This window comes from Ranitomeya variabilis, chromosome 1 (genome assembly GCF_051348905.1).
Source record: "Ranitomeya variabilis isolate aRanVar5 chromosome 1, aRanVar5.hap1, whole genome shotgun sequence".
Taxonomy (NCBI): Eukaryota; Metazoa; Chordata; class Amphibia; order Anura; family Dendrobatidae; genus Ranitomeya; species Ranitomeya variabilis.
Genome location: NC_135232.1, coordinates 1,118,093,566 through 1,118,114,639, shown reverse-complemented (window position 1 = coordinate 1,118,114,639; position 21,074 = coordinate 1,118,093,566). Strand labels below are relative to the sequence as shown.

Below are 21,074 nucleotides of genomic sequence, written 5' to 3'. Positions count from 1 at the left end.
ACCCAGCAGCAGGACCGCTACCTCTGCCTTTGTGCAAGAAGGAACAGGAGGAGCACTGCCAGAACCTGCACAAACGATTAGAAACCGACTCCATGAGGATGGTCTGAGTGCCCGACGTCCACAAATGGAGGTTGTGCCCACAGCCCAACACCGTGCAGGACGCTTGGTATTTGCCACAGAACACCAGGATTGGCAAATTCGCCACTGGCGCCCTGTGCTCTTCACAGATGAAAGCAGGTTCCCACTGAGCACATGTGACAGACATGACAGAGTCTGGAGATGACGTGGAGAGCGATCTGCTGCCTGCAACATCCTTCAGCATGACCGGTTTGGCAGTGGGTCAGTAATGGTGTGGGGTGGCATTTCTTTGGAGGGCCGCACAGCCCTCCATGTGCTCGCCAGAGTTAGCCCGACTGCCATTAGGTACCGAGAAGAGATCATCAGACCCCTTGTGAGACCATATTCTGGTGCGGTTGGCCCTGGGTTCCTCCTAATGCAGGACAATGCCAGACCTCATGTGGCTGGAGTGTGTCAGCAGTTCCTGCAAGATGAAGGCATTGAAGCTATGGACTGGCCCGCCCATTCCCCAGACCTGAATCCTATTGAACACATCTGGGACATCATGTCTCGCTCCATCCACCATCGTCACGTTGCACCACAGACTGTCTAGGAGTTGGAGGATGCTTTAGTCCAGGTGTCTGGGAGGAGATCCCTCAGGAGACCATCCGCCGCCTCATCAGGAGCATGCCGAGGCATTGTACAGTAGGGAGGTCATACAGGCACGTGGAGGCCACACACAATACTGAGCATCTTTTCCTTGTCATGAGGCATTTCCACTGAAGTTGGATCAGCCTGTAATTTGCTTTTCCACTTTGATATTGAGTATCATTCCAAATCCAGACCTCCATGGGATATTCATTTTGATTTACATTGATAATTGTTATGTTTCATTGTTCTGAACACATTCCACTATGCAATGAATAAAAATTTTCAACTGGAATATTTCATTCAGAGATATCTAGGATGTGGTATTCATATAGACACACACACACACTAGATGGAGGCCCGATGCTATGGCATCGGGAGTGCGGTAATGTCATGATGGAGGCAGGCTTTGCAGCATTGAGAATCTCTCCCCCCAATGTGCTCACACACCTAGCCACTCTCTCTTTCCCCATGTGCTGACTTCTCCCGTCTGTGCTCTCTTCTTTGACCTGTCTACCCCATGTGCTATCCCCCTTGTCTGCTCTCTCTCTCCTTCCTGTACTGTGTTCTCCCCTCATGTGCTGTCCTGTTTCAGCTGTCTCCCCCCGTGCTCTGTCTCTCTCACCCCTGTTTTCTTTCTCTCTCCCCCATCTGCTGTCTTCTCCTCTCATGTGTAGAGAACATAGCACAAGCACAGCTCCTGGGCAGGGGAGGAAGCAAAAGACAATACTGACACTACAGCAGGAGATCACAGTGGATACGAGGTAAAATATTGTTTAAAAACAGTCAGTTAAATATTTTACCTGACAAAAGAAATCCTCTGTGAACCCCTGCTGTAATGTCAGTATTGTCTTTTGCTTCCTCCCCTGCCCAGGAGATGTGATATGCTCCGAACACGGTGAGACACAGACAGTTTTTAAAATTAACTTTGGTTCGTGGGAAAACCCCTTTAATGTGACCGACACGTTGCGTATCTGCCGCCGGGATCAGCCGAATGATTCACTGTGCCTGTGCGAAATTTGCGCAGGCGCAGTAAATCAGACCGCTGCCATCTTTGTGCAGACAGATAGCGGCTGTCACATTAAAACTGCACATGCGCTCCTCCTTTACACAGATGACAGCAGTCAGTGAATCATTCAGCTGATCTCGGCGGTGTCATGTTCGCAACGGTGTTCCGCTGGTGGTAACGCGCAAGAGGCTCAGTGTGTATATGTGGTGCGTACGGCATATACAGTGAGTGTGTATGTGTGTGTGGTGCATATGACATGTACAGTGTGTGTGGTGCGACGGTGTTCCGCTGGTGGTACCGCGCGAGAGGCTGGTACCACCAGCAGTTTCCATATTGCAACACCCATCACTTGGGTGTCCCAATATGGAGGTCGGTGAACTTCAACCGCTTGGAATTCTGGGATCCAGACACATCTGGATGGAACAGGATGTGAAGACATTACAAGGTAAGTATTGTAAGGCTGCAGTAGCATCGTACGCAGTGAAGAGGTAGTGACTCACAAAGTTCCAACAAAAAAGTCTCTTTAATGTGTTTCCTCACAGCATTAAAGTCCAATTCACACAAATGCATATAACTTCAGTGTATATTATCAGTATTCAGTTTACACCAGTTCATAGCAATACATATCATATGGCTTTAGATTTGCAGTCCCTAAACAGGCCAGACTTCCCTTGTCCAGTTTCCCTGGGCAACCGCATGCTATATTACAGTCTCCATACACACAACCCCATATGTTGCAGACACTTCACACGCCAGCCCCCTCCAACTAGTTCCCGTGGGTGTGCTGCATCGCTGTATTACAGTCTCTACTCACACAGCCGTACACAGCCAAGGATATTCTCCGGATAGCAGCCGTGCACCATATCCACCTGTTTGCAATCCTTACACATGCTAGTCCTCTTTCTGGCATAGGACATCCACCTCCAGGCACAGGACTTCCATCATCCAACTCCTTCGGGCACAGGACTGTCCACATCCAAGATCAGTACCTACCATAGACAACTTGCATCGCTGTATACGCTGCGGGTGCCAGGCTATTCAGCTGGCCTAGGTGCTGGCTCCACTGGCCTGTGCCTTCATGCACTCAGCCAGCGCTCTGCAGGCCTCTGCTCTGCACACCAACACACACCAGATTGACACTGACATTGCAACTCACACCTGACACACCCATACCCCATACTGCAAGGCTTTTAACACACACAAACCTGTGGCCTTAAGCCACATGGAAAACCCAGACCGGAAATCCGTGACTCCCATGCACACCTATGGACTTCATCTGTCTGCATGCACAACCTGGGGAGAACACACAGCGACCCCTACCTGTGACACGAGTCACTGCCACACATTGCAATCACAGCTACACCTGCGATTGCCATGTACACCTACGGCCTTCATAAGCCTCCGTGCGCATTCTGGGGAGCACAAACAGCGCCCCCTAGCTGTAACGGGTCACAGCCTCACAGTATATATTAAGATAATGCTGTAATAAAAAACCCTAAAATAATAACCGTATATTTATAGGAGTCTGAGTCTATGTAAGAATTATTTCATCAGATTATTAGGTGTGAAAATGTGAAACATGAATAGTATAAATAATAAATCACCAAAGTTTTAGCATGTTGAAAAGTGCCATAAACTAACTGGAAATTAATAAAGTTCTTCATGCCGCTCCTCTGTGCATAAAGCGGGTCCAGTGCCAATGGTGACTGTTGCCAATCTCATGTGCCAGGGCTCAACCTGCTGATTTTCTGTGTATTGAGGGCGGCTGTTTTTGGCTCATTTGCTTACAGTCTTATTTGCATTGCTTGGATTCTCTAGATCCAGTGCTACATGTGTGTTCTCCTATGTGTCCATATTTGCCTGTTAGTGCAGTGGTATGACAGCTGAAGACAATAGAGCGCTCTCCTGGTTTGCGTGTATGAAATGGGATCTCTCTCATCTTTACGTGACATAGGATATGATTACACTCGGCCTAGCCCTGCTAGTTTGTGCCATGGGACACTCGAGTAAACAGACTGCTAATATCCAACAGTAACCAATGGTTAGCATTATATTAAGTAATAAAATCCCATCTGCCGGTGTGTGTCATCAAAATCCGCAGAAGGAAGTCATCAGGGGGCGACATATACCCGAATGGGCCATTACAATGTTCATTACTGCTCACATAGCAATGAATGGACGCGTCGTTGTAGACATCCAGTTCTGGTCATAGCCCCGATGATGGCTGGGAAGACGTCTGCTTCTTCCCGAGTCTTCTCTTGCAGCCAGATATGGCCCGGTGTCTCCTGGATGCCTTTGTTGCTTCCTCTGCGCTGTGATGTCATGACCTTGTGTGAGGACTTAAAAGATGAGACCTTACAAGATATCCACAGGACGCAAAAGAGACATCCAGGAGATTCTGGATCAAGGATGTTGGCTGCAGAAGGGAAGTTCTTCTCCAACAGAGTACTGGACCACAAGTCGGAAAATCTTCTTGATCTTTATCTCTGCTAACTTCCAGTGGTCACCAACTTCGAAACCAGTTAGAAGTAGGGAATGTCCGTCCATGTTCGCTTATTTTCGTGTGATATTGACCCAGTGGGTTCCAAAACTCTCAAGAGGCAAAACGAAATTTCCTTCCTCTTATTGGAAAATAAATCCTTCCTGATTCTATATATGGCAATCAGAAAAAATGTCTCGGGTCAGTGACCAATGTACAGAAATCTAGTGCCCATAACAAGTAACATTATATTTTTCTATAAAGGCATCCGGGCTCCTGTTGAACTTTTATAATGAATTAACTTTGATAGTTGACTCTCGGAGAGACTTCCATAGTCTAACTGCTCTTACCATAAAGAATCCTGGGTATCAAAGATGTAAGCCCATTAGGGATGGGCTTACATCGTTGTTACAGGCACAGTTCTTGGTGGAGTTAAGCAAAAAGTTTTGTGATGCCCTAGTATGTTGTCCAGTCTGGTCCTCCTTTGCAGTCGGACTAGGGCAATCTTCACTTCTATGGCTGGAAAAGTTGAGCAAAAAGAACTACCAACATCCCCAGCACTGCTTCTTATTAGTAGGCCCAGTGCATGCATGATCTTGTGCCAGGCCTACTAATGAGGAGGAGATTGTAGGGCTTTGGTATGGTGGTCAAGGACTACAGACATGAGTGCTTCACCAGGGTCCTGACAGTCCTTTTGCTCAGCTATAATGACCAGTATACTTGGCCGTGTGATGTCGCAGGGCCTAGTAAATGCCAAGGACACCGAGGGCGCTCGCTTCAAAATTGCCTGGGTCCGGCTGAAATGGAGGACAAGACTGGACTTAGCACTAGAGCAGCCCAATTTCTTTTTTGCTCAACTCTAGTACTGCGTCTAATAATATCATAGACCATCCCTTTAACAAAGAGCGTCTCTATCTATCGTTGGCTTGTCCTGTTCTGCATTACTCTAATTCTTATGTTCTGAAAAAATATTGAACAGTTGTGTCTTGGGTTTCCCAACAAATTAGGAGTTTCCCAAGAAATGGACTTTTGAGGTTGTCCTTGGAATGTAATATTGTCTGTAGCCTCCTTGGGTATTTGTATTGTAACCATGTATCTTCTGTCTCCTCAGAATTCCCACACGTTTGCCAATGGCGTCTTGAAGGAGGAGTGCAAGCCGGGATTTGCTAAGAAGGAAATGGATCGCCTGTTCCCAAACAAATTCAACATGGGCCTGGAAAGCTTCATGAAGAAGAGCATGGCCCTGAACGAATCCATGTACCAGTACGGCCCTCCATTTGGGTTCCGACAGTTCCTCGAGGAACTTGATGACATTTTGGAACTTATGACTGATGACGATTTGCCTATGGGACCAAGTCCGAAAAAATGCAAGCGCTGCATTGTCATAGGAAGCGGAGGAATCCTCCATGGTCTGCAGCTGGGACACATCATCGATGAGCATGACGTCGTCATCAGGTAATTATCACAAGGAGAAGACATCTAGTATGTTATAAAATAACCCTAATAACCTGCAGATATGGGTTAATCTGCAGGTTGATAGCTGAATACTGCCGAAGCCGAACGCTGCCGGGGGGAATAAAGTTAATTTCCTCCTGGCAGAGGGGCTCTCAGTGTCGGCACCAAACGGTGTCAAAACGTTGTTAACTTCCAGATTAACCACATATCTGCAGGTTAATAGCCTTATTTTACATGACAGGTTCCCTTTAAGGGCAATTTCTCTATTTTAATGAACATTTACATCAATCTGAGACTGGACCACTAATGCACGGACTGGCGAAGGGTCTCCAGATCCGAGAGTGACAGCTTCATGTATTTCTATGGTACTGTCTTGCTCAAGTCGGGAGAGCTGTGGACAGTCTCCGAATTAGTGGTCTGATGTCGGACTGAATGAACCTTAAATATGAGATCAATACAGTGGCATGTAAAAGTTTGGGCACCCCTGGTCAAAATTAATGTTATTGTGAACAGTTTAGTAAGTTGAAGATGAGATGATCTCCAAAAGGCCTAAAGTTTAAGATGACACATTTGCTTTGCATTTTAGGCAAAAATATTTATATATTTTCATCTTTTACATTTTAACCCCTTTCCGACCTTAGACTTATCCATACGTCCAGGTGCTTTCTGACCTTGGATGTATGGTTACGTCTAGGTGATTTTGCGCTCACAGAGACTGTGCGTGCGCGATCGCCGCCGGGTGTTAACTGATTTGACACACCGCTCCTGGCACTTAACGCCCCTACATGCTGCGATCGCAGCATTTAGCGAGCAGGCAGAGGGAAAAAAGCCTCTCTGACCTTTGATTGGAGACCCGATCGTTGCCATGGTGACTAGATGTCGTCATGATGACATCCAGGTCACCAGGCACTAGCAAGTTAGTTAGATCATGCGCAGTGCATGATCTACCTTACTTGTGTCTGCAGCGCTGACAGGCTATAAGGTACAGCAATGCTCCTGCACCGCTATACCTTATAACTGTGATCACACTGCAGAAAGTGAAAGTCTCATAGTGGGACTAAGTAAAAAAGTAAAAAAAAAAAGTTCTAAAAATATTTTTTTAAAAAACAACAAAATAATAATTAAAAATATATACGGTCTATACTGTACCCATAAATAAATATTATTATGAAAAAAACAATAATGACCCAACCTATAAAACTGTCCCACTAGTTAACCTCTTTAGTGAACACCGTAAACAAAAAAAGAGGCAAAAAACAATGCTTTATCATCATACCGGCGAACAAAAAGTAATAAAACGCGAATAAAAAAACAAATGTAAATAAAACTGGTATTGCTGAATACGCCATCTTGTCCCACAAAAACAGGCCACGATACAGCTCCATCAGCCGAAAAATAAAAAAGTTATAGCTCTCAGAATAAAGTGATGTAAAAATAATTATTTTTTCTTAAAAATAGTTTTTATTGTGGAAAAGTGGCAAAACATAAAAACAAAAACTATATAAATGTGATATCGTTGTAATCGAACTGACCCAAAGAATAAAGCTGCCTTATCAATTTTACCACACACGGAAGGTCATAAAAAAAAATCCTGAATTGCTGTTTTTTGTTTATTCTACCTCCCAAAAATCAGAATACAAAGCGATCCAAAAATGTTATGATCTTGAAAATGTTACCAATAGAAGCGTAAATTTGGCCCGCAAAACATAAGCCATCACATGACTTTGTCGTCCTAAATATGGAAAAGTTATAGCTGTCAAAATATGGCCATCCAAAATTTTATTTATTTTTTAAAATAAAAGCTTCTTTTAGTGTGTGACAGCAGCCAAACATAAAAACCCGGTATAAATCTGGTATCTCTGGAATCGCCCCAACCAGAAGAATAAAGTCGCCTAATCAGTTATACCGCAGGAGAAACGGCGTAAAAAATAAAACCAATTCTTCACATGCTGTTGATTTTTTCATTCTGCCTCCCAAAGATCGCAGTAAGGCTCGGCGCACACTTATCCTGTGCTCTGCACTGAGCACTTACACCGGAGTTTATATGTAAGTTTCTGAAATACGTGATTCAAACGGAAGCTCTGGCAGAAGATTCCCTATAAGGGCTCATACTCACTTGCGAGAAACTTGGATGAGTCTCGCACGTCAATACCCGGCACTGCACCCGCCAATCAGGAGCGGAGCGTTCAGCTTCATGTAGTGCTATGCGGCCGCACACTCTGCTCCTGACTGCCAGGTGCAGTGTCGGATATTGACGTATGAGACTCACCTGAGTTTCTCGCAAGTGAGTATGAGCCCTAATGAGGCAGGTGGAGGCACTGTAGACGCTGTCTGACCTGTGATCCGTCAGTGTCCATCTTTTTAAGCGAGCATGAAAGTGCCGTCGTGCACGGTTTTATGCACCTCTGAAAAAAGGACCCTGCTGAACAGAGTCAAGAGTAAGACCGGGACCACACATACGCAAGATACGGTTGAGTCTCGCAGGTGAAATCCCTTCTCTGGCGCCAGCACTTGGGAGCGGAGCGTGCAGCTCCATGTGTTGCTGTGCGGCTGCATGCTCCGCTCCCAAGTGCCGGCGTCAGAGGAGGGATTTCACCTGCGAGACTCGGCCGTATATCGCGCATGTGTGATCCCAGCCTAACTCTGCTTCTCTGGAGAAATTGCACAAACAATTTTGGAGTCCATTTACTCCTGTTAAGCTTGCAAAAATAAAAAAAAATTGGGTCTAAAGTAAAATTTTTGTGACAAAAAGTTAATTGTTCATCTTCTACATTTGAATTCTCAAAATTCCTGTGAAGCACCTGAAGGGTTAATAAACTTCTTGAATGTGGTTTTGAACACCTTGAGGGGTGCAGTTTTTAGAATGGTGTCACTTTGGGGTATTTTCTTCATATAGGCCCCTCAAAGTCATTTAGTCTTCACCTTGCTTAACTGTTCACATTAACAGTAATTTTGACCAGGGGTGCCCAAACTTTTACATTCCACTGTAGATGGATACAGTTGCAATAAAAATCCCCACATTGCAGATTCGGTTTATTAGCAAAATTTACAAACTTTCCACTGTTTGCAATAAACCAATAAAACCGGAACAATGAAAATAGTTGAACACAACTAATATAACAAGTGGCTTCTCTAAATTCTACACAAAACGCCTTTAGTCTCAGAATTATTCAACCCTTCATGACCAGTGCCTTTAGAACTTAGGAAAGCCCCTCTGGCTGTTAGAACCTGATATAAACCGCGTCTCGCCACGTTCTTGAGGAACATTTGTCCATTCCTCATGGACAGTGGCCTCCAGATCACTAAAGTTGTTGGATTTGGATACAGGAGCTTTCTTCACATCAAACCACGGATTTTTTATGGGGTTCAACGTTCAAGGCACGCAACTGTGACAGCCATTTACAAGGACTACTGCCAAAACCAATCCTTGGTGGACGCTGAGGTATGGCAGGGATCATTGAATTGCTGCATGGTCAAATAAGCCCAAGTTTTAGTTTCCTCATTGAAGACATATTTTCTTCTAGTATTTCCAAATACTTAATCTATACTTTGCAACTTTTCAGAGACAGAGGAAGCAAAGCAGTCCCAGACCATCACCATGGCCCCACCATGCTTCACTCTAGACATCACCAATCCTCCACCATGATTGACTATAAGCAACATCAAACCCCCGCCATGCTTCACTGTAGACATCACAAAGCATCACCATGCCTTAGTGTAGGCATCACCGAGCCTGCTCCATGCCTCACTGTAGACATCACTGAGCCCCCACCATGCTTCACTGTAGACATCATCAAGCATCACCATGCTTCACTGTAGGCATCACCGAGCCTCCTCCATGAATCAATGTAGGCATCACTGAGCCTCCTCCATGATTCAATGTAGGCATCACTGAGCCTCCTCCATGCTTCACTGCAGGCATCAATGAGCCTACTCCATTCTTCACTGTAGGCATCCCCAAGAATTCTACATGCTTCACTGTAGGCATTGTCGATCCTCCTCCTTGCTTCACTGTATGCATCACCGAGCCTCCTCCAGGTTTCACTGTAGGCATTATTGAGGCCCTGCCGTGCATCACTGTAGGCATCACAGAACTCCTGCCATGCTTCACTGTAGACATCACCAAGCATCACCATGCTTCACTGTAGACATCAGAGCCTCCTCCATGCTTCACTGTAGGCATCATCAAGCCTCCTCCATGCTAGGCATCACCGAACCTTCTCCATGCTTAACTGTAGGCATCACTGAGCCTCCTCCATGCTTCATTGCGTGAATATTCAAGCCTACTCCATGTTTCACTGTATGCATCACCGAGCCACCACCATGCTTTACTGTAGTTGGGGTGTTCTTTTCAGCACATGCTTCATTCTTCCTTCTCCAGACATAACCCTGATCCAAAGGTGTGAAATGTTTCACTTTTGTTTCATCTCTCCATTGCTGAACCGAAAGCACAAAAGGAGCCGCCTCCATACTCTGTTAAGGTGATGTCTTGGAGTCCGTTTATGGAGACCTTTAGCATTTAGTATGCACCTTACCTGCTGCCTCCAGATCTTGTGTTGGATTTTTTTCCAGTCACTTGAGGGTTTTTGAACACTAACCTCCTCAGGAATATGTTGACTGTTTCCTCTTTTTCTCATGTCCTGGTAGTGTAATCAGTGTTCCTATAGCGTTGAGCTTGGGGCTCCAGGGGCATTTAATATTCAAAAGAAATCCTGGAAGATTCTGGAGAGGTGTCACCGTCACCAAGTAATTCATGCTGATGGTCCACTATTCAATTCTGATAAAGTGTAGATGTTCATATGGATGGTGACTGATTCGATTGTGCGCGATAGGTGACTTAAGAAGATCCTTGCACAAGAAAGTTGGGAGTTGGGAAGATAACTGCTGTCAGCCGGTCATTTCTGGAATAGTCTTAGGAAATCCAAATGATTAATGATTGCTGACAGCAAGTAGGAAGTAATAATGAATTAGACCTATGTTTTCCAATCCAGGCCTGATGGAACCCTGACAAGTCATGTCTGGAGGACATCCATGGAAAAAACACAAGTGCTAAGTATTGAGTAAGTGAATTAGATATTCCTCATGTGATGATTCCATTGTGTTCCCTGCAGATTGAACAATGCTCCAGTTCATGGCTTTGAGCAAGATGCGGGGAGCAAGACCACTATAAGGATGACGTATCCAGAGGGGGCGCCAGTATCAGAGCAGGAGTATGGCAGAAATAGTCTATTTGTCACCGTCCTCTTCAAACATGTGGATTTCTTGTGGCTTCAGGCTATTCTGAAGAATGAGACTCTGGTGAGTGTGTAAAGCTTTACTGACCGATGAGCTGTATGTAGTGCTACTAAGTGCTGCTCCCAGGCTGCGGCCCTTCAATGTGATTACTATTGGAGTGCAGATAGTGTACAGGAAGGTCTTCTATCAATCACTCCTGACCTCCCATACGTATGCACACTCGTTTCTGCTGAAGGCTCACATATTCTGAATCTAGAGAAGGAAGTAAGCTGCTGCCAGCGTGGAGGTCCCATACACATTAGATGGTAGGCTGGTCATGCTAACTTCAGCAGGTTCGACCAACATTGAACTAATCTGATAAATCATTATTGGTAGTCAGAGTAGCTTCCCCTCCACCCCTATAGTCATATCCACCTTCTGAGTGATTACCGCTCATCCACCACCCCTCCTCGGCTGTCAATTATAGTACGTGGCCTCCTCCCACTACAGTTTTCCACCCAGCCCACCTGGCCTTTCTGTGATTAACATTGTTTCCCACCTGGCCCACCTCTTGCTAACATTGTTTCCCTCCTGGCCCACCTCTTCCTAACATTGTTTCCCTCCTGGCCCGCCTCTTCCTAACATTGTTTCCCACCTGGCCCACCTCTTCCTAACATTGTTTCCCTCGTGGCCCGCCTCTTCCTAACATTGTTTCCCACCTGGGCCACCTCTTCCTAACATTGTTTCCCTCCTGGCCCGCCTCTTCCTAACATTGTTTCCCTCCTGGCCCGCCTCTTCCTAACATTGTTTCCCTCCTGGCCCGCCTCTTCCTAACATTGTTTCCCACCTGGCCCACCTCTTCCTAACATTGTTTCCCTCCTGGCCCGCCTCTTCCTAACATTGTTTCCCACCTGGGCCACCTCTTCTTAACATTGTTTCCCTCCTGGCCCGCCTCTTCCTAACATTGTTTCCCACCTGGCCCGCCTCTTCCTAACATTGTTTCCCTCCTGGCCCGCCTCTTCCTAACATTGTTTCCCTCCTGGCCCGCCTCTTCCTAATGGAGCGCCCCCACTGCCACAGGGCCGAGGGGTACCCGGTACCGGGCCTCTGAGTCTCTGCTCTGGGGTTGTCACGGTGGCTAGGCCCGGTCCGTGGCCCTGCCTGTCAGGGGGATGTCCGGAGAAAGAGTGGAGGATAATGGTGTAGTTGTGATATGCCGGTCGCAGTAAATAATGAGGACTCCAGGTTGCAGTCTCTTTACCTCTTTACTGAAGATCTCTGGGTCCTCAATCCGGAATACGGTTAACCAGGCTGCGCAAGTCCGGCCGGTCCGATGGCACCTCCAGAGTTCTCTTTGCAGGTGGAAATCTGTGCCTTCCTGCTAGCGCTATGTGTTGTGGTCCTTCCCTGCTGTGCTTACGGAAAGTCCCCACAACTGTTGTGTCTGTTTCTTAAGTTCCCTCACAACTCGATTAGATGATGTTCTGCTAATCTTCCGTCCCTCCCTGATGTTACGGTTAGGACGGCACCCGTATGACGGGTAGGCTCAGAGCTCTTCCGGGACCCTAGAGTCGCCCCTCTCCACAAGTTGCCCCCTATGTCTTCGTAGGTGATTTAGGTGAGACAGCCCGCCTATGACTGACTGTCCTGCCGTTGGTTTGAAGTATTGCTTGAAGCTAGATTTATGAATACTTCCTCGGCGTTCCGGCCGCCGGTTGTGCGCCTCAGTAGGATGTTGCCTCGGTCTCACAGCACGACTCCTACTGGTATCCTCCTTGTTGCTTTGATCTCGTTTCTCACTCAGCACAATCTATCTCGCTTCTAATCCTTCCTTGGGCACCGCCGCTATGCTGAGCAGGCACGGTCCCGTGACGTTCTCTCAAGTTGCCAGGCCTCTGTCAGGATCCCACCCCCGACAGGGGCCCTACCGAATCTTTCCCCACAACACCCTCTGCCACAAGGTATTGCCTGGTTCCAACCCAGTCAGCTTTCTCTCTAACTTCCTGCCTGACCCCCAGTTTTACCAGTATGTGAGGAGTGGCCTAATGAATAGAACCCTTAGCTCCCCCTGGAGGCCCGGCTGTGAAATGTATTGGTGTCTGTGATACCTGGTCAGGTGAACTCCTTCAGTGCCATCAGACGTACCATAGCTCCCCTTAGTGGCGGAGCCACAGTACTGCAACGACCAGGACTCTGGGGCGCTGCACTAACATTGTTTCCCACCTGGCCCACCTCTTCCTAACATTGTTTCCCTCCTGGCCCGCCTCTTCCTAACATTGTTTCCCACCTGGCCCACCTCTTCCTAACATTGTTTCCCTCCTGGCCCGCCTCTTTCTAACATTGTTTCCCACCTGGGCCACCTCTTCTTAACATTGTTTCCCACTTCACCCATCTTCCCCTAACATTGTTTCTCTCTGGCCTTTCCAAGATTAACATTGTTTTCCACCTGGCCCACAGCTTCCTAGCATTGTTTCCCACCTGGCCCACCTCTTCTTAACATTGTTTCCCACCTCACCCACCCTCGTCTAGCTTTGTTTCCCACCTTTCCCACCTTTGCTTAGCATTGTTTCCCATTAAGACATCTCCCAACCACCTAACCTCACATGGAAGGATAGTAGCAGGATAACAGGGCACCTCTATCCCCACACAGTAGTTTCCCAGGTCCGCACCCATGAACTGCTCTCCCAAGATATGCGTTCTCCAGTCATATACCCAGCGGATCGCTTAGTGCATTGGTCTGTAGTCTCAGGGATTGAAGCAGGAGAAGCTCCATGTATGAAAGCCGCTGGGGTCTCTCTTTTTCACCAGCAGGAGTAGGATGTGACCGCTTCTGCTGGGATAGATGAGGATCGATGAACTTGGTACCTGATTAATATCGTACTTTGCTCTTCTTTGCAGTCTACCTGGAACAGGTTATTTTTCTGGAAGAGCGTCACGGAAAAACTACCTCTGAAACCTCACCAGATCCGGATCCTGAATCCACTCATAGTCAAAGAGACAGCCATGGATATCCTGCAATTTCTTCCCCCTCGGCAGAAGTGGTGGGGCTGGGACAAGGTATACTGACTGACGAAGTGGAGGAAGTCATAGACTATAATGAGTGGCTTCTCGAAAGCCTTGGCATCAATTATCCTTGAAGCGATGGGGAGGCTGCCCACTTCTCAGGCCGTGGTGATGCTAGTTTTTCAGCTGCTCGGCCTCCTGTTGACATAAGCGTGGGGGTCTTTACAAGAAACTTGTGTTATGTTAACACCAGTAAAAAGACAAGTTCTATCGTTATTTCTATGGTTGTCATGCAGCTGTCCCAAAAGCTGGTGGCCTGACCCCTATACCTCACGGGTGACGACTACAGTCCTCGTGCTGCATAGTCACGGACTGAGAGCAATGCCCACCATTTGGCACCAGACTACACTGATGCGGGGACTATATGGTGGACATATCAGTTATTTTTTTCATAGTGGGAGGTGAAGACCAATGGTGGCTTACAATCTAATGCTGGGCATACACATTTGACTGAGCGGAATCATTTAGATGGGACTAGCCATGTAGGCATCATGACTTTTTCTTAATGGTAAACGTTAGGAGTAAAAAGGGATGACGATCGGTCATGTTGAATCCAATTGTAGTTAGCCGTCAGATGTGTCTGTGCATTTCTCCAGTCTCCCCTTTTAGGAACACGTGCACGCTCGGTTGAGTCAGAGTACATATGTATGGGGAGGGTTGGGGGAAATAATTGCTGTCTTGAGCACTGTTAATAAAATGAATGAAGCTACGATGGTGGACACAAAAGAGGTGGTTCGAGGGAAAAATATTGATGACACATGCACGCTCAGCCAAGTATGGGGCAATTAATGGTCTCTGTCCTTCTGTAGTCTGACCAACCTGAACAAAACTTATGGATTGTGATGGAGAAATGAACGGCTCCAACGTTTGTAACTTTGCTCTTGTTTTCCTTGTAGAACGTCCCCACCATTGGAGCCATAGCCATGGTCATGGCCACCCATTTGTGTGATGAAGTGAGCATCGCCGGCTTCGGCTACGACATGAGTCAGCCGGACACACCCTTACATTACTTTGACAACATGTGCATGAACGTGATGAACCGTCAGCCCATGCACGACGTCAGCAAGGAGAGGAAGCTGCTGAAGTCCTTGGTGCGGGAAGGCGTGGTGAAAGACTTAAGTGGAGGACTCCATTGTGAATTCTGCACCTCCCATCAGACTCAGGGTGTCCCCACTGCTGCGTAGATATTTGGGGGCTTTTACATGTGGTGAGAGAAAGCCGTCCTGCCTCCTGTGGAGTATTGTGTATATTGCGGCTATTGACGCTGTACCAAGGTTGAAGACCCCCGGAGTGATCAGCTGCCGCACTGCAGACCTCCGCCAACAATCAAAACAGCAATTTCAAATATTTTATTGCCTTGCCTTAATTCCGACTTAACCCATAAGCGGTGAGATCAATTCGGAATATTGGAGACTATCTGGATCATGCTGTGTTCTGGTCACATGGCAGCTATAACTCCCTTTAAGGAGATCCAAGATGGCGGACCTGTCCTTTAATATACCCCTCCTTCCTCACACTGTTGAAGCTTTATTTATAGCGCTCACTCCTGGATGCCGTCTGCTGCTTTCATTTTCAGGGGCATTGTAGATATCACAGAACCACTGCGGAGGATGACGGGGCTCCATATTGGCACAGTATGTGCCTCCTACATGTGCGACCAAAGGGGGTCATCCAGGATTAGATACAAATGCCATTTTATTCCAGATGCAGCGCCACCCCTGTCCACAGGTCACATGTGGTATTGCAGATCTGCTCTATTCACTCGAGTCTAGCCGAGCTGCAATCCCAAAAACAACCAATGACAGGAGTAACACTGTTCCTGGAAGAAAGCAGCCATGTTTTTTCTAATCCTTTACAACCCCCTTAATGCCATAACTCAGGACATCCCCCCCAAAATCCTCCACACCCGCCCATCTTGCTACAAAATTTAGGTCTTTATAATCAAAAAAATCTTCTAAAATATTAGTAAGGCATTATATCTGTTTTTAGAAGGCTGGGTGACGACCATTATGGCCAGTCACAGTGGTAACGAGGGGGTCTTCACCCCAAATTTCTGTAGGATCCATTTTCTATCCCATATTGTTGCTTTACCGGGCAGAAAGCGGGGTGACAACTTTTTAGGAAGCGGTAATGAAAGCCATATTTGTAGTCAGACAGATTTTCTAGAAATGGGAATAATGGAAAAAAAATTCCTGCGATTTTGGGAGGATTTTAGGTAGGAAATTGTTGTATTTCCTCAGTCGGCAGTTTCTGTACAGGGCAGAATTTTTTTAATGTAAGAATTGACAATACTGTATATTTATTGTCGCCTTCGATCCATTGCAGGCAATGGGAGATTCTCTGTATTATTTTATACCAGTATTAAGCTCTGGTCGCTGCCTTTAAACTTCCAGAGAAAGCGGGAAATTATATGTAGCGACAGCATAAAAGAGAAATATTGCACAAGCAACGTACCCTGACCCCTGGAGGGGAGAAGAACACTTTGCTCAAAGTCAGAGCTCCATTTTTCTAACACATAGCTCCAAATCCTCTGCTTTAAAGGGAATCTGTCAACACATTTTTTTATACTTAATCTAAGAGCAGCATGATGTAGGGTCAGAGAGCCTGATTCCAGCGATGTATCACTTACTGGGCAGCTTTCTGCAGTTTTGATAGAATCACTGTTTTCTCTGCTGTAGATATAGCAGTGCTATAAATACTGAGCTGTGTATAACCTCGCCCACACCCCTGATTGGCAGCTTCCTGAGTATACTGTCCAATCAATGGAGGGGGTGGGGTTACACAGATTAGCTGGACTGCCTGGCACAGGACAATTAGTCCTGCAGTGATAATCTTTTGCTGATAAAACACTGATTGTATTTAAACTACAGCACACAGCCTAATAAGTATCACTCTCTGTGCCCTTACATTATGCTGGTCTAAAATTACATAGCAAAAATTTGCTGACAAGTTCCCTTTAACATAAAGGTAAATGTCAACATTTTGGCTACTCTCAGCCTCCTCTAGGGGCGATTTCAACAGACTAATTATTGCATTCAGCAATCAATATACTGTAAGTATTTAGTGATGCCAATTTTTATCTTTGCGCTTTCGTTTTTCCCTCCTCTTCTTGCAAGAAACATAATTTTTTTTTTCCCAATACAAGGACTTGTTTTTTTGCGGGACGAGTTGTATTTTTGAGCGACACTGTTCACTTTATCATACGATGTACTGGAAAAAGGGGAATAAAAGTACGGTAAAATAGAGAAAAAATGTAATTCTGTTTATTTTTATGGGGGCTTGTTTTCACGGCATTCATTCTGCAGTAAATATGACCCTGCAACATGACTCTCCAGGTCAGTGCCATTATGGAGATACCAAACTTGTATGTTTTTTATTACTATTATTTTAGTATCTTAAAAAAATCAGAACTTTAAAAAAAAAAGTGTTTTTTGTCGCCATTTTCCGAGACTCTGAACTAATTTATTTTTCCGTGTATGGAGCCGGGCGCGGGCTTGTTCTTTGCGTACCAAGCTGTAGTTTTTATTGGTACCATTTTGGGGTACACATGATATTTTGTATTGCATTTTTTGGAAGAAGTGTTTTCATTTTAGGCTTAAATTATTTTATATTTCGAGATCGGACTTCTATGGATGTAGCGATATTATACACTGTATATTTATTTTTTTACAGTGTTTTGGTCATTTAGTTTTAGGGTATGTGCACACGTTCAGATTTTTTCACATTTTTTCGCGATAAAAACACTATAAAAACTCATTAAAAACGCATGCATTATGCATTCTGTCATTTAGAATGCATTCTGCATGTTTTGTGCACATGGTGCGTTTTTTTCCGCGAAAAAAACGCATCGCGGTAAAAAAAGCAGCATGTTCATTCATTTTGCGGATTTTCCGCGTTTTCCCGCAATTCTATGCATTTGGAAAAAACGCATGAAAAAACACGTCAAAAACGCGTCAAAAAATGCAAAAAAAAACCGCATGCGGATTTCTAGCAGAAATGTCCGGTTTTTGTCAGGAAAATTTCTGCTAGAAATCCTGACGTGTGCACATAGCCTTAAGGTGGGAAAGGGAGTGATTCAAACTTAATATTTTGAAATATATACATTTTTTATTTGCGCTTTATATTTTTTAGACTTCCCTAGTGGACTTGAAACTTTGAACATTTTTACTTCATATTGCAAGACTTTGATTTTTCAGTATATAGTTAAAATCTTGATTTTCTATGAAGCACAGCCCATGGCTGGGCTTCTCAGGAGCACCAAAGTATGGAGGCGATGGCGAACCATCGGCTCTCCATGATCGGAAGGAGAGTGGGGGTCGCAAAAATTTCAAAAGACATCAGCAGTGATCGGAGTTGGCTCTGCCGGTTGTATAACACAACTGTTTTGCGTGGAACAGGCTACATGACAAATAGTATGTCATGGGACATAAAATGGTTGAGGAACGTTTCCAGGTGTAGATCATCATTTATCTGATTTGGTGGAGGCCCATCTCCTGGTAGCCATGTTGATCAACTCTTTGAAGAGATCATGGCACATAAAAATGCCCAATGAGTTGGGCACGATCCCCTCAATTATCTGATCGTTGGGTCCAAGAGCTGGACCTTCACCCTTCACCCATCGAATATTGAAGACCGATTCCAAGAAATGGTCATAAATTAGTCTCAGGACACTGCTTTAAGTTCCTTCATGTGGAAGCTGCTTGTAGCCAATTTATTTTCTATGCATCTCTATGACCGTGCAAGGGAATTGGAGCTTTGTACCAGGAAAACAAAAAAACAGCGCTCAGACCGAATTATTGATGTATGAATAAGCACAAAATTTGGGGACTAGGATGAAACGATGTTCAGGGGAGTACGTCCACTTTTAAGATAAATGCAATAAAACTTTCCAGTTTGTGATGAATCCTGGTCCTCGACTAACTGAAGTTTATGAACCTGGACTATCCATCCATTGATGAAGCATTTGGAGTGTCTTTGGCTAGCTTCAAGGGGAATTGTGGTCAGAGAAAAATGGTGGTTGCGTGGAACCATATGGCGGCAGAGATGGAACAAGTGACGCCATATGGTGTTTCTATCAAAGAAAGTAGAGTTGTTAAGAATCAATATGCTGCACCCATCAGTAATCTGTGGCCGTTGGACCAGAGCCCTGAGAACCACCACTTACCTGACGATATCCACGACTTCTCTTTTGATTAGCCGTGAGGCGCTACATTATATGTTCATCATGCCTTCGAAGATGATGTCCCGCCAGGCTGGGTAATCAAAAGAAGAGCAATGGATGCCATCAGGTAAAAAGCAGTTCTCAAGGCTCTGATCCAACCGCCACCGGTTACTGACGAGGCCGACGGATGGGGCCGAGTATCGATTTTCATCAATTGTAGCCGAGACAAGCTAGAGGCGCCATGTTACAGAACTGTCCTACAGAGATCCCTATAACGGCAATGTGCACAGGACCTTACATTAACCCATCCATTTTCACAGTCTGAATACGGAGCACGATTCATGGACTGGGACGTAGGTCTCCTGACCAAAACTAGGCAGCCTCATAGAAATGTATGAGTTAAACCAGTAACCTAACTAGCATGAGAAGGGTCCTGGCCAGGGGCAGAGATATCACTGGTGCAACTTGTGCATGAAACAGGGGTCCAAGATGTATAGGGGCCACTTCTACATCCAAAGCAGGTGTAAGCTACTGGACGGTAAAGGGTCCATTTAATCTTGCACAGGGGCCTCTCCTGCCTGTGTCCACCGGAGGTCCTGGAACAGTGAAAGAACAGACACAGAGTAGAAGTTGAAGCTCTAATCTGGGCGCCTCCACTCTTTTTGTCCATTTTAATAGGTAAGCCAGCCCCCTTTTTTGTGACTGCTGATATATAGACAGGGAAGGGGGCTGACTTGGCTATTGAAATAATGGGCAGTCACTTGCCACCATCTTGAAATCTGGTGTTCAAGTGGTTGAGGCATCAGAACTTGTAGGTAAAGATTGGGCTTGAACAATATTGCTAAATGGCATAATTAAAATTAGTGAAATTTACATGCAATTTTTCTCGCCCCTCTTGTACCTCGTCGCCTTTTATTGTCTGGGTTCATATAGGTGGCTTTTGTGCCTAAACACTCAGGAATTTTAGGTTTGGACTGATTTTCTTACCATTACCATGTGAAGCTTATTTTTTTTTTTAGTTTTTTTTTTTTTGAATAATTTATTTGGTTTGTCGCTTAAATGATTTGCGGAACACAGTGAAGGTTTTCTGTGGTTGTGCGGCCAAGAAGAGGTCGGAGTGTTCAGTCTTCAATGTATTTATTCATTGTTGTTGTCTGATCATGTTTCGGAGGTGAGTCTTTTGAATTCAGAGATATATATATTTTTGGGGAATTTGGTTGGAAAGATGTTGATCCCTCCATTCCCTCCAATCGAAATAAATCACTTAAAAAATAAATTGTGTATTAAGTTTTTGCTTTTAATCCATGTATGACTTTTAGGGTTCGCTCACACAAGTGTACAAATCGGATGAGTGCGATGAGATAAAAAATCGCAGTGCACTCCGACCAATGTTATTAAATGAGGCACTGCAACATGCTGCGTATATTGGACGAGACTCGTCAATGCAAGTCAATGGGTGCAAGAAAAAAACGGACGGATGGATCTCAAAGGACCCTGGAAATTACCTCAGCCAACTACAGTAAATTCACAGCCAGAACGCTGGGAATAGATAGAAGATAGAATAGATAGATAGAATAGATAGATAGATAGATAGATAGATAGATAGATAGATAGATAGATAGATAGATAGATAGATAGATAGATAGATAGGAGAAAAAAATGAAGGCAGCACTCCAATTGTTGCAGGTGGAAAAAAGTGAAAAAACTTTATTCTGCCCCACTCATCCTGGGCAGAATAAAGTTTTTTCACTTTTTTCCACCTGAAACAATTGGAGTGCTGCCTTCATTTTTTTCTTCTGTTTAGTTTGGCAAGTATTAGACTGTTTGCCTGGACGCCTGGCACCTGCTGTGAACTATTGTGCTGTTCCTTTTTTACTAGATAGATAGATAGATAGATAGATAGATAGATAGATAGATAGATAGATGATAGATCGATAAAAGATAGATAATAGATACATAGATGATAGATAATAGGTAGATAGATAATA

At 45.1% G+C, this 21,074-nt stretch overlaps 1 protein-coding gene across 5 annotated transcripts in view; it reads left to right on the top strand.

Moving 5' to 3' along the window:
* ST3GAL5 (ST3 beta-galactoside alpha-2,3-sialyltransferase 5) overlaps positions 1-20,362 on the top strand; it is a 120,137-nt gene extending 99,775 nt beyond the window's left edge. For 4 of the 5 annotated variants that reach the window (XM_077280226.1, XM_077280227.1, XM_077280228.1 and 1 more), the window contains exons 4-7: positions 5,305-5,648; positions 10,760-10,946; positions 13,761-13,919; positions 14,822-17,322. In XM_077280226.1, coding sequence (XP_077136341.1) covers positions 5,305-5,648; positions 10,760-10,946; positions 13,761-13,919; positions 14,822-15,109 — 978 coding nt within the window. In that variant the 3' untranslated portion in view covers positions 15,110-17,322. Of the gene's footprint in view, positions 1-5,304; positions 5,649-10,759; positions 10,947-13,760; positions 13,920-14,821 lie in introns of all 5 variants that reach the window. The other variant, XM_077280224.1, reaches the window with a different exon arrangement.
* Positions 20,363-21,074: the final 712 nt, after the last annotated feature.